This window comes from Pyrus communis, chromosome 15 (assembly GCF_041283825.1).
Source record: "Pyrus communis isolate YQ-2024b chromosome 15, ASM4128382v1, whole genome shotgun sequence".
NCBI lineage: Eukaryota > Viridiplantae > Streptophyta > Magnoliopsida > Rosales > Rosaceae > Pyrus > Pyrus communis.
In genome coordinates, this window is record NC_142579.1 from 37,829,833 (window position 1) to 37,845,574 (window position 15,742).

Consider the following 15,742-nt stretch of genomic DNA (forward strand, 5'->3'; position numbering starts at 1 on the left):
TTTAGCAATGAAATGAGTTTGAGGTGTGGTTTTAAGCTGTATGGTTTGATGTGTTATAATTTTGTTTTCATATAAAAAAAAAGGAAGGAGAATTTTTTATTTATTTTTATCGAAAAAAAAGGGATTTAATTGGAAAGAAAGGAATCCACTTTTCTCTGCCTACAAAGTCTGTGGAGAAGGAGGAGACAGAGTAATATTTGGCAGACCCTCCAATATGATGTCGCTGAAGAGACACAATTTTCTGGTATACACACCCTTTTTAAAAATTATCAAAATATATTGAATTTATTATTATTATTATTATTGCATGATTAGTTGAATAATGCAGCACACGTTGTTAGACCCTGTTCTTCTCTTTGACAACGAAACCTACCTTATTTTCAAAAACCCTCTGTAATTCCACAAAGGGTAGGAAGTAAGACCCAAATCCCACCTTTTATACTCCTATAAAACGCAGGTTTTGGGTTCCTGTTATGCAAAACACAAGAAAGTCTGCATCTTTTGCCTATTTTCTGGGTTTTTTTTGTTTTCTGGGTTTCATTGGAGGACTGCATTGCGTTTTGCAGAGGAGGATATTGGTGGGTTTTGGATTTAGAGATCCGAAAAAGGTCGGAGCTTTGATGGGGAGCGTAGTGGAGGAGATAAGGAACGGTGGTGGCCACTCAGTGGTGGATGTGGAAAGTAAGGCTGGCTTTGGTGGAGGTATTGAGGACGTGTACGGTGAGGATTGTGCCACGGAAGATCAGGTTCTCACACCATGGACTGCCTCGGTTGCTAGGTAACAAACACACACAGCTTCTTTTTCCATGTTATGAATTTTTGTCCGCAACTGTGTGCATGATTCTTTTCTTTTTTTGTCCTATGCAAATTCTAATTTTATTGTAGTTTTGTCTAAATTTCCTCCCTCCTTTTCCGGGCAAATTTTGTGTTTTGAGGCTCATTTTAGTTAATTTTCCAGCAAGTATCAAATGGCTGAACCTTTTTTAATTGTTTTATTTAATCAAACTATGTTTAGTTTCAGTCAGAAATTTTTCCAAATTATTCTTTTATTGGTACGAGGGCGAGCCTTGGCTCAACGAAAAGGTTGCTCATTTATGACCGAAAGGTCACAAGTTCGAGTAATAGTAACAGTTTTTTTACAAAGTAAGAGTAAGGCTACGTAACCCTCGCAAAGCGAGAGCTTTATTGGCTTGGGATCGCCTTTTTTATTCTTTTCTTGTTTGGTTATTTGAGATAATCTGATTTTATGATTTTCTCCTTTTCTAAGTTTCCCAAGCTATCCACTTTGGATCAAGTTCGAATCTCTCTTTCCGTAGTTTAGATTACGTTAAGAATACGCTGGAATTAAAAAAAAAAAAACTTATCTTTAAAATGGTTTTCTCTTTTCATTCCGTACTTGCTGAAACCATGTTTCTAGTTAATGAATCAATTCCCAGAAAGTTGAAAATGCAGAATTTGATTTATTTTTTAATGCATCTTCTGCAATCTAAATATGTTACAGTGGATACACATTGCTGCGTGATCCACACTACAACAAAGGACTTGCCTTCACAGAGAAGGAGAGAGATGCGCATTACTTGCGCGGCCTTCTGCCTCCAGCCGTCCTGACTCAGGAGCTTCAGGTTTGCAAAACGACCTTTCCTCAAACTTCATTTTCATCCTTTTCTTTCATTTTCAATGATTCCTTTTCGTTGTTTCATCTTCGGCTAAACTTCGTGTCATAATTTCGATCATCAGGAGAAGAAGTTGATGCAAAATCTTCGCCAATATGAAGTTCCGTTGCATAGGTACATTGCAATGATGGATCTTCAGGTAATCTATTGCTTTACAAGCCTTATACCAGTGGATCATTGTAAACTGCAACTGTTATCAAACAGGTTCGTCGTCATTAATTTTCGCTTCTTTTTCTGGCACCGTTCTTGTTTTATTGCGCAGGAGAGAAATGAAGGACTGTTTTATAAGCTTTTGATTGATAATGTTGAGGAGCTGCTTCCTGTCGTGTACACGCCAACAGTTGGTGAGGCTTGCCAAAAATATGGGAGCATTTTCAGGCATCCACAGGGTCTTTACATCAGTTTGAAAGAGAAGTACGACCATCTGATCACGTTTTTACTTCATCTCTCATGATTAGTTGCATACCTGTCAAGCATATATTGAGCGATAAAATTTTTCAGGGGAAAGATCCTTGAAGTACTAAAGAACTGGCCAGAGAGGGGTATTCAAGTTATTGTCGTGACTGATGGTGAGCGTATTTTGGGGCTCGGGGATCTTGGCTGCCAGGTATTTGATGCAGATTCTACGCAGTCGTTATGTGTGTATACTATGTTGGAACTGTTCCGTTTAACGCATGTACATATTTCGCTTGGAATTGTTACCTTTGTCTTTGGTTGAATCACTGTCACCTTAATTGACATGAATGTTCCGAAATTTTTCAGGGCATGGGGATTCCTGTTGGAAAGCTCTCTTTGTATACTGCACTCGGAGGAGTTCCTCCTTCAGCCGTAAGCATCTCCACACTGCTGCCCCCTTTCTTTGAGTTCAACAACACAAGCAACAGAAAATTTTGCCTGTACTTCCAGTAAGTTTAAAATCTGTGTTTTTGTTTACAGTGCTTGCCTATAACCATCGATGTTGGCACAAACAACGAGAAGTTGCTGAATGATGAGTTTTACATTGGGCTAAAGCAAAGGAGAGCAACTGGACAGGTTAAATATTGTTTTTTTTTTTTTTTTTCACCTTATATCTTTTGTTTTACTTTCACAGTTGTTTCAAGTTTTAACCATGTGAAATACAGAGTCTATAAAATTGATGTGGTCTTTTACCTTATTGATATAGGAATATGCAGGGCTTCTCGAAGAATTCATGACTGCAGTTAAGCAGAACTACGGAGAGAAAGTCCTAGTTCAGGTAGGTAGAAGTCTTTCTAATCTTTCATGTCATTCGGTTTATGGAAATTCTGAGTTCTGTCCTCCTGGTTTCGTCACTCTCTGAATATCGTTTGCTATCTGTTACTTGTTTCTTCTGTAGTTCGAAGATTTTGCAAACCACAATGCATTTGAACTGCTGTCTAAATACAGCAAGACTCACCTTGTCTTCAATGATGACATTCAGGTAACACATTAGACATTCTTTTCACAGTTAGTAATCTTGCTTCCAGGATGTTTACAAACTATTTTCCTTCAATTTGGTTCAGGGAACAGCATCTGTGGTCTTAGCAGGGCTCATTGCTTCCTTGAAATTACTTGGCGGAACATTAGGTGACCATACTTTCCTATTTCTTGGTGCTGGAGAGGTGAGGCTCAAAAACTACTCTGGCTGAGAGTCTGTATGTTCATAAAATGCACTGGTTTTTGGATGCTGTTTTTAACTTTTCCTTCTTGGCTACTGAAGGCTGGAACCGGTATAGCAGAGCTTATAGCTCTTGAGATATCTAAAAAGGTATTAACTTGCTTACCTCAACTCTGCCTCCTCTCCCCGAAACAGTTTCTTCGGTTAAGAATTTGTGTTTAACTATGTGTTTACATCTTGGCAGACCGGCGCTCCATTGGAAGAAGCCCGCAAGAAGATTTGGCTTGTGGATTCTAAGGTACTTAAAATCTGATTGAATTCTTCCTTTCGATTATAAGCGTTTACTTAGTTTATCTTTTCCTGTTCTTATATGTTGGCTTTGGCTTTAACCGGGGAAACATATTCGTTGCAGGGTTTGATTGTTAAATCTCGCCTAGGATCACTTCAACACTTTAAGCAGCCTTGGGCTCATGATCATGAACCCATAAAGCAACTTGTAGACGCCGTGAAGGTGCGAAATATACTTTAATAACACAATATCTTTCAATAGTTTCTCCTCCTGTTATCTTACACATTCCCTAATTCATCAGGCAATCAAGCCAACAGTGCTGATCGGAACATCTGGTGTGGGCAAACAATTCACGAGGGACGTTGTTGAGACCATGGCATCCTTGAATGAGGTTCACTCACTCTCGCTCTCTCTCTCTCTCTCTCTCTCTCTCTCTCTCTCTCTCTCTCTCTCACATATACGATGATCAACGCAAGTGACATTGATCTGGTGATTGGCATGCAGAAACCACTTATCCTTGCACTTTCCAACCCAACATCGCAAGCTGAGTGTACTGCTGAAGAAGCTTACACATGGACCAAGGTAATCAATACGCTCTTTCTTTCCTTCCCTTTCTCTTTTCTCTAAGTTTCGTTTGGGTTATAATGCGGCTATATAAGCCAGCAGAACCCTGTTTAACAATCATATCGTTTTTCTCATACGAAGGGTCGAGCAATTTTCGGTAGTGGAAGCCCATTTGACCCTGTCGAATACGAGAACAAACTCCTAGTGCCTGGCCAGGTTTGTACCTTCCAACTCAAGTAACCATTTTGCTGCGAATCACTCTTCATTTGAAAAAATAACATCTTACTGTCCCCTAACCATGTCATTCAGGCAAACAATGCCTACATATTCCCCGGTTTTGGCTTGGGATTGATCATGGCTGGTGCCATTCGCGTACACGATGACATGCTTCTGGCAGCCTGTAAGTAGTCGAACGACAAGTTTCAAATCAACGCTCTCATCTTTGTTATTTGTGAAAATCCTCTCATCATTTTGATTTCGCAACAGCTGAAGCTCTGGCTATGCAAGTTTCCGAGGAACACTACGCCAAAGGATTGATCTACCCACCATTTACCAACATCAGAAAGATATCAGCCAACATTGCTGCTAAAGTCGCTGCTAAGGTCTATGAACTCGGTAAGTTCCTTTTTTCACAAGTCCTACTCGGAACAAGCACTGTATTGTAACACAATTTACTGAAGCTCGTATTCGATTTGGTTTTCAGGTCTGGCTTCTAATCTGCCTCGACCAAAAGATCTCGTCAAGTATGCCGAGAGTTGCATGTACAGCCCGCGCTACAGAAGCTACCGTTAAATACGCAGTGTTCGCAGCCTGCAACTTCTATCAACTACCATTTTTTCCCACTAATAATTTGTATTCAGTTTGGTCCCATCTCTACTACCACTAGAAAGATTGTAATTTTCGTTTTGCCAACAAAAAATAAGAAGCAAAAATCGATTGTACCTCTTCTTTGAGGGCTCAAGTTTTATACAACATCAATTTTAATATCATGATACCAAAACAACTTTTGAGATTGTTAGAATCACTTCTGAGAAGAGCACCACTGTTAAGTGACTTTATGGGATAAGTGCTTTCCTTGGAAGTGATTCTGGCCCTCTGGGAGTCGCTTCCAGAGGGGCCCTTGTCTTTTAGAACAAGAACTCCGTTTTTTGAGGAACAATTTTCTTTACCGAGTGCAAGTTGCAGCACGCTTTCAACTGGAAAACTAAATGCCAGACTGAGCTCAGAATGATTAAAGACTTATCCCACATACAATACTCGGCAACCTCATCAAGTTTTACATCGAATAATTCGCAGATAGGCAGAAGGGGCTATACAAATCGTACTCGTTACACGGTAACAGGAAAATTCGGGGAAGCAATTACAAATTTGAGATATATTAGACTTACTAGTGCAGGTCATCTGAAACTTGGGAACTTCGAATCCCCCAAAAAAATTTTGGCTTCAAATTCATTTTTGTGGCTGTAAAGAGCCAACCCATTTGGATTTCGCAGCCCGTACAGTTTGTTATTGTCCACGCATACCTGCAATGGCGAGCAAACTCGCAACTTAGCAACTCCATAATACTACAATTCTTATGTCACATTCAAATCAGAGAATGATCAAGCTTTACGAAACCTATCTTAAACTAACTTGCTATAAAGTGACCGAAATGCCAGAGATATCCAAAGGGGTGTGAATAATATAATCAAACATTTGGCTTAAATTTGCTATCATTGCAGCTAGACACCGATTTAATTCATACCTGATAAGTTCTAGTCGTTCCATATAATTTATGATCATGATATACGTTAATTTTTTTTTTTATTTGTTTTAAATATTCGAATCCCTATAATTCTCTTTTCACACAGACTCTAAAGAAGTTTATTAGTATGTACTTGAAAACCATTAAAGGGCCAAATCAAGACAGACTAATCAGTGGCCTTAATGACGATCAGTGTACTAAAAAGTTGATGAAAATACAAGAATTGGCGTTCTTCAAAATAGTAAATTGGTCAGAGAATCTGAAGAATATTAAGGTACAAGTCCATACCCAGGAAACCAGCTGTATTCACTCGTTGGTGGTCCTATAAGTGCCAAGCCATTTGCTTTGTAGAAAGTCATTATCTCATGAACGTGGCCATGTGGGTTCACATAAGCACCAAGAGGACCTTCACTTGACATCACCAGCATATTACTCCGCCTCGCAATGATAGTCTGCATTGTATACCAAAAACATGAGTAAATAAAACACACAACGGGCAGTGTTCTGAAGTAAGTACATTACCTGACATGTTTTACACCGAATAAGATCAAAACTCTGAAGCAACTCAATTTCTCTACGCAACCTATATGAAATGCCGTCAATCTCCAAAAGCTCCTGCCTTGTAGATTCTGAGACAGGGATTTTACTAGCGATATAAAATGACAAAAGATCAGGCTTCTTCACAAGACGATCCGTGCTTGGTGCCCCAACTATCTCTTTCCACATATCTGCAATGCCAGAAATCGACAAACTCTGTAAAGCTGAATCCTCAAACATGACAGCACACAAGCAATTCTAAGATTGTTTCGAACAATTCTAATAATTATAAGATTGTTTCACATCCATTATAAAACTAATCAAGAAAATGCAGCGAAATGTTTTCAGTTAATAATAACATATAAAACTTAATATGTAAGTGCCTGATCCTTTTTCATTTTTAGTTCTAGACAGTGGTAATATCTTCTAACATATTAAGGATCACAACCTTTCAAACATCAGGTGTGAACCCAAAGTAAAAGTCAAATACCTGCTGCTCTTTGAGCAAGACAATAAGAGTCGTACATGCGGTATACCCAATGGGGCCAGAATGCTCTTGGAACTCTACGAAACTGATTTAAGTCCGTATTTCTCCAACATTTATTTGGCTCTTTCTGTTTGCAGGATTGCATGTCTGACATGGAACTGCTTGCCAAATCAGCATTACTAATCTCAGGGCATGAATGCAATGAATCTGAAGAATCAGAGTCTTTTGATTGCAATTGTAAATGTGACTTCTCATCATCACTGCTTGAAGTTGTTGATTCTTCCATTGTATCAGATCCAGAATAGGAACCAATTGCAGATTGGTGAACTTCTCTCTCAGTCAATGACAGTGCACTCTCAAAGCTTTCATCTGAATTTGTCTCTAAATCATTGTCCACATCCATAGATCCATTTGACTCTGCACAAGAATCATTTAAAGGCAGTTTAACTGAGAAATTATGGCCTCTTGGATTACTAAATGGTGCCAAATCTCTGAATGCATCCCGTGGGGCCCTCAATGGTATATCTTCCTGGATGATTTGGACTTCTCCACATGGCTGACAGATGAAAATTTCACACCAAGTAAGACACTATATATATGAATATGACCAAATAAAAATAAAAGGTTACCAAATGATCATCTCTCTCAAACATAAAAAAAATTCTAACCGCTCCTTCCACATCAATCCAACGGCGTCTTAGACGAAATCTCTGTTGGCCACGAGTTACCACATTCAGTGAGCCATCCTCTAATCGCCGATATTGCCGAATCTATAAAAAAGAAATATAAATAGTTGATTAACCCAGCAGTTATAAATGAAATAGCATAGGTGACAACTTAACAGTTTCTACTTATGACCAGTAGAATAAACTTAATATACCTCTGCGGTTGTCCCAACATTCGCAAACCTTATTCTTCCATTATCAGGATCCCTGAATACCCGAATCTGAACAAAAATTTCAGGGTAAAGTACCATGAAACAATACATAATGCAATCCAATGCAGGGGCAAAACAAGTCATTACTTGTCACAAGGAGTTCACCTACCACACCAATGGTATAAGGAGCATCAACTTGGGTTAGTGCTCTCTCAATAGATAGTACAAAATTCGGTTGAATAACTCTTAAGGGAAGGGTTGCTTCTGGGAAGAGGACAACTCCTGCACATATAATGTAGATAAAACCAAGTTCTCTTTAACATAAAAAAAGTGGTTTATACTTTATACAAACATAAAAGACTATGACGAAAATGATAACAAAAACAAGACTAACAGCAGGCTTCACTTTGATTCTCTTCTATTTCTCATTCATTCCACTTGCTCATTAGGAAAAAAAACCGTTTAGGGCTAGCAGTTACTTGATTCTATTGATTTTTTAAGATAATTTTACTAAGCAACTAAATACTTTAAGACACAATGATGTTAAGAAAAAAAAGGCTCTTGTAACATGATAACATCTGTCCAGAACAATTTTATTGATATAGAGCATTCAAATGACAGTCTTTCTTTTTTATCATCCAACAATAATCTCAAAAATGATTGCTCTGTACATACAATATGCTAGTGATCTAACTGTCTCTCAACCTCCTATTATTCCATGGTACGTTCAGTTTTTTTTCTTAAAAAACTTTTCTTCACTACCAAAATGGCTACACGACTTTGCACCACATGGCTAACACCTGTGGCTAATGCAGTTACGCTAAAATGCCAAGCATATTCAACAGCTACCAAGAGGAGAAACTGAGGTTTGAAATCATTTAACAATCAAATGTAAAATGATAGTACCTTCGAGATAGAAAATAGGGAGCTTCAAGACGGCGCCCCCATCAAGAAAAGCCACCCTGTGATGAGTGTCTTCAACCTCTGTTTCAATTAAAGTGTAACTAAACATCAACACTTTGAATGGAAAATTGGGAACAAATAAGTATAAAAATGGAAGTAAAAGACCAAATGCCTACCACCAAGATACGTATGCAACGAAGCCAAACAGGTATCGAAGGCATAATCATCGGACGTGCGGCGACCACTTCTCTCAAACAACAAATCAATGGGATAATCAAATAAAAACACAAAATTTCATCTCAATTTGACTGTTATTCCTCATGGAAAATTCCAAAACAATGCATTGATCGCACTATATGTATAAAAAAGTGTAACAAATTATATATAATCAACTAACAACACTGATATGACAAAAATTCAAATAAAAACATAAAAAATTTGCTATTCGTCACATAAAAAATTCGAAACCCTAGTTCCCAAATTAATCAAACGAATTGAAATTCTGATGAGTTAGAGGAGAAGTGGGGGAAATGATGATTACGTAGCGTCGCGGTCGTCGCCGGAGGAGTCGTCGTCGACCTCTTCGACCTGCAGTTCTTCGAGATCGAGTTGCCGGATCTCCTCCATCTGCCGCCTCTCTCGCGCCAGAATTCGATCATCGTCCATCTCTATCGCACTGTGGGAATTGGGTTTGGCTCGTTAGGGTTTTTTGCTTGGAAGAATTGAGAAGTTCGGAGCGACTTTGTCTTTTTCTCCCGCTCTCATGAAATTCCCAGTTAAGCTGCTTCACTGACCTTGTAGGCTTAGGCTTGTACACTGTTTTTTTCTTCACGCCGTCGGTGCCGACGTGTCACTCACATAATATTCAAGGGACTAAATCCGTGAAAAAAAAAACGCTATTTAGTATCGCGATCTATTTATATTTTTCTTCACTTGTAACTAAGAAATTTTAGATTTAATTTTCGTTAAAAACGAATTTGAACATCATTGTTGTGAATTTATTATAAAGATAACATTTGTTAAAAAAAAGGCACAAAAGAACATTAATTTTCGTAAAAAAATGAAAGAACCCCATTAACCTGGTCACGCCGTCAGTGGGTCTCTCTGAAATTTCGTCTGGCAGCCGTTAAATCCTCTTATCAGCAGTTGGGTGTGGCCCCCATAGAAAACAGCTCGCCGGATAAAATTTTCCAAGCCGCGAAAATCAAAGCAAAGGCCATCATGGGTCGCCTAGTCCTCTCCCACTTCCTCACCGTCTCCACCGCCTCTTCTCCTCGCCTCGCATCTTCCCTGTACTCTCTCTATCCCCTCTCTCTTCAATTTCCCCTTCCATTTTTCATTCGCACTTTCAAGTGATGATTTTTCTTGAAGCAGGTGTGCTGGTGGATTTCGAATCCGGCAATGGAAAGCGCCTACTTCAATTCCGCAGATTCGGCTTCAAAGCGCGCGAAACGCCGGCGGTTTTCGGTGCTGCTGCAGCGTTTCGCTCTCGCAGCCCGCTGCTCCGGAGACTTCTCCCAGCTCTGTAAAGTAATCCTTACTATTATTTGATTGTTGGTTATGTGCATTGTGGTTATAGATTGAGGATTTTACTTCTTTAATGTTCGAAGTTTTTGGCTTTTCGATTTACACACTCATGGGTTTTCATCTGTTTGATGGTGTTGAGAGTGTGAATCCCGCACCGGCGACTAAACCCTTGCTTAAACCTATGTACGGCTTCAAATGAGTGCAATTGTATTTCAATTGTTGTTTCTTAGAAAAAAATCACGTTGTTTTGTTTGTTTCAATTTCGTTACTAGTATGTAAGTTCCATGCACTACTAAGTTTAAGCATGCTTGTGTATACTTTCTTTTTTGCATTGATGCCAAATTCTTCACTGATGTAATTTGAAGTAGTATTGTTTTTCAGGGATGCTCAAGGGCCTGTAGTTAACAAATATATCCAATAGTAATCAGATTTATATTCAATCTCATTGGATCTTTGATTTATAGGAGGAGGATAGTGTCTGGAGTCCAACCGACGGGTTCAATCCACCTGGGAAATTATCTTGGCGCCATAAGAAACTGGATTTTGCTACAGGTAGCGCCAAATTGTGTGCTTTGGAAAATATTGCTTTGCATATTTTATATATACACTATACGGTAAGCTAATATGCAATGACTCTTATTTTGTTGCAGAATACATATGATACTCTCTTTTTCATTGTGGACCTTCATGCGGTATGGCTTTCCTGTCATTTTAACTTTTTTTAATTTCCATTTTGGTTACTTCTGCACATGGTGCCATAGTTAAAGCAGAATCATTCCCTCGTTGTATCTATTGATGTATGTTTTTTGCAACATTCTGTGTAGTATCCACAGAAATAACTTGCTGCTCATAAATTTAAACAAATAGAACAGCATGCATTGTCTTCCTTTTTGGGTTGTGGCTGTGAGAACTGTAAAGTTCTATCTTTTTTCTCTATTCTTTCTCTCTCTAAAGCATTCACGTTGTTAAAACTTGAATTTTCAAATTCATTCGCCAAAGTGTCCTGCTTTTTGGTTCAACATATGTAGATATTTGAATTTATAGAGAAAGATTGAGGGTCAGGGTTTGTTTTCCTTCTTATAGAAGGGATAGGGGTTGTGGCTGTGAGAACTGTAAAGTTCTATCTTTTTTCTCTATTCTTTCTCTCTCTAAAGCATTCACGTTGTTAAAACTTGAATTTTCAAATTCATTCGCCAAAGTGTCCTGCTTTTTGGTTCAACATATGTAGATATTTGAATTTATAGAGAAAGATTGAGGGTCAGGGTTTGTTTTCCTTCTTATAGAAGGGATAGGAATAATGAGTTTATCTTTAATGTTTCAAAGTTTTTGCTTACAGATTACATTACCGTATGATGCACAACAACTATCCAAGGCAACAAGGGATACAGCAGCTCTTTATTTGGCATGTGGAGTGGATACCTCCAAGGTCTAGTCAACTTTAGTCCTTTGTGCTGTTGTTTAGAACATTGTACTTTTGCTGAATATTTTAATTATGATTTGTATATGCAGGCGTCTGTCTTTGTGCAGTCTCATGTTCGTGCCCATGCAGAAATGATGTGGCTTTTAAGTTCTGTCACGCCTGTCGGTTGGCTAAACAGAATGATTCAGTTTAAAGAGAAATCACGCAAGGCGGTGCGTTTTTAGCTGTACGAAAGCTCCATCATGGTTCTGTATCTAATCAACTGAAAAGTGCTTTCAATGATGACATGCCTTACATATAATACATACTTATAATTGTTGTCCATTGTCTTTATCGGTCTCACCCTGTTTTTAATTTTGTAGTTTGACTTATGCCTTGTACCATGCTGTAGATTGTCATTTGTCACTACTAATGTGCATTACATTTCAAATTGGGTTTCTTCATAGAAATAGCTTCAAATTGGTTATCATTACAGATGCTTACATGTTACTATCTACACTTCAAGTAAATCGCATTGTTTTGTTTTGACTATTGTAGGGGGACGAAAATGTTGGTGTTGGTCTTTTGACTTACCCTGTTTTGATGGCTTCTGATATTCTTTTATACCAGGTAAACTTCAAAACTTGCAGCTTTATAAAGGATATAAAATTTTATATCAGGTAAGAATTGAATTGTGAGTAAGGAGGTATAATAATCTGGAGCACTTAAAGCAGTGCGTGCTTTTTTGTGCACTTGTTTCACTATGCGTATGGTAGATTAATCATTAAACTATATGTTATTCTTATATTTCTCTGCATGCTTCTGTAGTCTGACTTTGTCCCGGTTGGTGAAGATCAAAAGCAGCATTTGGAGTTGACACGTGAACTGGCTGAGCGTGTTAATCATTTATTTGGAGGAAGGAAATGGAAAAAATTGGGAGGGTGAGAAGCTATAGGACAACTTAAACTTACAAATATCCGTTTAATGTGTTCACCCTATCTCTGCATTGACTTCTTTACCAAAAGTCTCTGTGTAGAACTTGACCCTTGATATTTATATGTTGTTGCAGGCGAGGTGGTTCGATTTTTAAGGTGGATTTTTTTTTGATAGCCCTTAACTTGAGCTCATCAATAACAAAAGTAATACAAATGCCCCTTCTTTATTAGGTTCCCGAGGCTCTTATACCACCAGTTGGAGCTCGAGTGATGTCCCTAACTGATGGTCTTTCCAAGGTGATCTACATTTTGAGTTCTCATATAATTACATAGTGCAGTATAATTTATATTATTTTCTTATTAAATTATTATGTTATTGTGGTGAAAATACATATATTTTTGTAGCATCAAAGGAGAAAATGAGTAAAAAAATTGCAGGAAAAAATGTTAAGACCATGTACCAAAACCACTTGAGATAATAAAGGGATGTGATAGGGATTTGTTTTTATAGTTTTCAATGCTTTCCAGTAGAAGAATGGAAAATAGAAACGAGGACTTCCAAATACTCCCATATTATATCCTGCTATAATTTCTTTTTGTACAGATTGTTCAAATGACCAATATAATTGTGTAACATAAGTTTCTAAAGTATACCAATTACTTGACGATATGAACAAATTCATCATCTTACAATTTCCGTTTGCCTTGTTACTATTATTGTCATAATATCTCAAAGTAGTAAGTAAGAATGAGATCCTTGAATATCGGAATTAAAAAATGTAGGGTAAACGGAACACATGATCAAAATTCCAGCTATTCCGTAATTGGACTCTTATGACTAGTTCCCACCTATTTGTAGGCATGTGTTAAGTATGTTTTAACTTTTAAGTATTGTCATCAGTTATATGAAGAAGAATCTTCTTCTTATGCTTACTGACATTTTTGGTTTCATTGTCATAGATGTCCAAATCTGCGCCTTCTGACCAGTCCCGAATCAATCTTCTGGACCCAAAAGATGTGAGAAACACAAATTTATCTTTCTCATGGAAAGTTCGTTAGGCCTCCTATTTTCCTTTTCCTATTATATTTCAGTTTTGTTTTAGTTTTCTCCGTCAACTTGATCTAACTGTCTTAATTGTTCTGTAGGTCATATCAAACAAAATAAAGAGGTGCAAGACTGACTCATTTTCAGGGTGAATACCTATCCTCATCACTTCAAGCTTGTCTTTAGATGTTATCCTTCATTGATATTACTGTAGTGTTGGAGTCATAGTTCTGTTTTGTTATTTGTTTATTGGTAGGTCTGATAAACTAATCTATGTTGTTTTTTGTTTCATATGGTGATTCTTGTAGTATGGAATTTGATAATCCTGAAAGGCCTGAGTGCAACAACCTTTTGTCAATATATCAGCTCGTTTCGGAAAAGACAAAAGAGGTAATAAATTTCATTTGAGTTTTCATTAGATTAATGCCTTTGATTATACATAGATGCATATACATAAACTTCTACTCGTGAAAATTTGAGTACCATATGGAAATGACTGACAATTTGATAGTTAAGAAAATTACTGTTATTTCTCCAAAAACAAAAAGAAAGAACATTACTAGGAGGTTTGAGATATCTTACCGTGGTAAACCTTTATTGTTGCAGGAAGTTGCACAAGAATGCCGAGACATGAACTGGGGCACTTTCAAATCAGTCCTATCTGATGCGTTGATTGATCATCTGCATCCTATCCAGGTTTCAATATCCACTTCTCATCCTTTTTGATCGGTCATGTTTTCAGGACGGTTAATATGCATTATTTATGCCTATTGATGGGAGCACTTTTTCTTTCTATTGGTTGGTACAGTGCATATATTATCCTTCTACACTAGTGATAGTGCATGATTAATGTCTTTCATAGTTTGGGTTGGAACTGCCATCATGCATTAGGTGTTTGATTCTATGCTTTATGTGAACCATCTGTGCAGGTATGTAGTTTCCTGTTTTCCCATCTTTTCGTAACTTGAAAACAAAAATTTCCATGTACTTCCAAAGGCATGTTTATGCTTTTTAAGCGACAATCATTTACCCCGACTGTGCTATACTCCTGACACGATTGGCTTTTAGTTATTAGGAAATGGATTTTATTGCAAGGGATGCACAACTGCAAATTTATGTGAATGAGTTGGCAGGGAATATAGTTTCTAAGTGATTTGTTATGCATCAAGTCTGTGGTTATATTTCTTCATGTGTGTATGTTTTGTAATCCGCTTTATGTCTACACCTTTGTATTGTTCGTCAAAGATATATTTTCTGCTTTTGCAGGTTCGCTACGAGGAAATCATTTCCGACTCAGCTTATTTGGATGGAATTTTGGCAGAAGGTGCTAAGACAGCTGCAGGTATAGCTGATAAGACTCTCAATAATGCCTACCAGGCTATGGGATTCTTGCGGAGATGAGCAGAACCGATGCTGCAGGAAGAATTCATTTGAAAGGACCAGTAAGATAGAAACCTTAAATTTAACGTTGGAGAATGGATGACCCACAAATTATTTTTTGGAGCAAAACAACCAACCATAAGCATATTCTTGATGAGTGAAAACTGAGAAGATATTTTAATGGGAAGGCCTCGAATATTTAATTGTTGCAGTTGCCACCATCCGGATAGGTGTTTTTTTTCATGAATTACTTATATTGTTCCGTTAATTGGTGGTTTACCCGACTTTAAAATGTAATATAATGCGATGAGTTCATAAATTATTATGTAATTTGTTCGTTTTCTTACAGTAGAATTTTAATCCGCGTGGAATCGTCAAACCGTTATTTACTGGTTGTTCCACATCTTTCCACAATTTCCTCTTGTTAGCAATGTATTAAAAGGTGGGGGCGTGGGCAAGCGTCCAATGGATAGTCCAGTTTAGGCGCGAGGCATGATGTTATATATATATATATATATTATAAGTATATTTATAACAATATAATACTTTGTAAAAACAAATATAACTATAACTAAATCAAAGATAGTATCATCTTCTTTATTACTAAGTCTAGTTGTACTTGGAAACTATGTCATAAAGTCTTAAAATGTTATAATTATTTATTTTATTGTAAGCAATTATAGAGAACTTCAAGGAAAATAAGGATGAATGGTCACAATTGTAGGAAAATTTCAAGCAAAATAGAGGCTGAATGTTGCAATTATAAG

The 15,742-nt window shown here is 37.4% G+C and overlaps 3 protein-coding genes across 6 annotated transcripts; 2 read left to right on the forward strand and 1 right to left on the reverse strand.

The window, feature by feature from the left end:
* Nucleotides 1-95: 95 nt before the first annotated feature.
* LOC137731716 (NADP-dependent malic enzyme) lies at nt 96-5,141 on the forward strand. 2 transcript variants are annotated; one of them, XM_068470910.2, is made up of 20 exons: nt 96-244; nt 567-778; nt 1,502-1,622; nt 1,738-1,812; nt 1,936-2,087; nt 2,175-2,280; nt 2,436-2,501; nt 2,610-2,705; nt 2,836-2,907; nt 3,028-3,111; nt 3,194-3,292; nt 3,391-3,438; nt 3,533-3,586; nt 3,701-3,799; nt 3,879-3,968; nt 4,082-4,159; nt 4,283-4,357; nt 4,451-4,541; nt 4,628-4,756; nt 4,845-5,141. In XM_068470910.2, the coding sequence occupies exons 1-20, from the start codon at nt 215-217 to the stop codon at nt 4,931-4,933; spliced, it is 1,866 nt and encodes a 621-aa protein (XP_068327011.2). In that variant the 5' UTR covers nt 96-214; the 3' UTR covers nt 4,934-5,141. The 2 variants fall into 2 exon arrangements, with proteins under 2 accessions (XP_068327011.2, XP_088542554.1); XM_088686428.1 differs by lacking the exon at nt 96-244 and having other exon boundaries at nt 363-778.
* Nucleotides 5,142-5,369: 228 nt separating this feature from the next.
* On the reverse strand, nt 5,370-9,572 carry LOC137731727 (uncharacterized). Its single transcript, XM_068470922.2, has 10 exons — nt 9,231-9,572; nt 8,866-8,933; nt 8,693-8,770; nt 7,956-8,068; nt 7,790-7,855; nt 7,578-7,679; nt 6,913-7,465; nt 6,408-6,613; nt 6,174-6,337; nt 5,370-5,664 (listed from the first exon to the last, which is right to left on the reverse strand). Exons 1-10 carry the CDS (start codon nt 9,353-9,355, stop codon nt 5,529-5,531), a joined length of 1,611 nt encoding a protein of 536 aa, XP_068327023.2. The 5' UTR covers nt 9,356-9,572; the 3' UTR covers nt 5,370-5,528.
* Nucleotides 9,573-9,721: 149 nt separating this feature from the next.
* Nucleotides 9,722-15,297, forward strand: OVA4 (Nucleotidylyl transferase superfamily protein). 3 transcript variants are annotated; one of them, XM_068488359.2, is made up of 15 exons: nt 9,722-9,981; nt 10,064-10,219; nt 10,681-10,768; nt 10,867-10,908; nt 11,553-11,642; nt 11,726-11,848; nt 12,174-12,245; nt 12,444-12,556; nt 12,685-12,706; nt 12,782-12,847; nt 13,511-13,567; nt 13,697-13,743; nt 13,904-13,985; nt 14,202-14,291; nt 14,862-15,297. In XM_068488359.2, exons 1-15 carry the CDS (start codon nt 9,911-9,913, stop codon nt 14,994-14,996), a joined length of 1,254 nt encoding a protein of 417 aa, XP_068344460.2. In that variant the 5' UTR covers nt 9,722-9,910; the 3' UTR covers nt 14,997-15,297. The 3 variants fall into 3 exon arrangements, with proteins under 3 accessions (XP_068344460.2, XP_068344453.2, XP_088542555.1); XM_068488352.2 differs by having other exon boundaries at nt 9,763-9,981; nt 10,061-10,219; XM_088686429.1 differs by lacking the exons at nt 9,722-9,981; nt 10,064-10,219 and adding an exon at nt 10,226-10,399.
* Nucleotides 15,298-15,742: the final 445 nt, after the last annotated feature.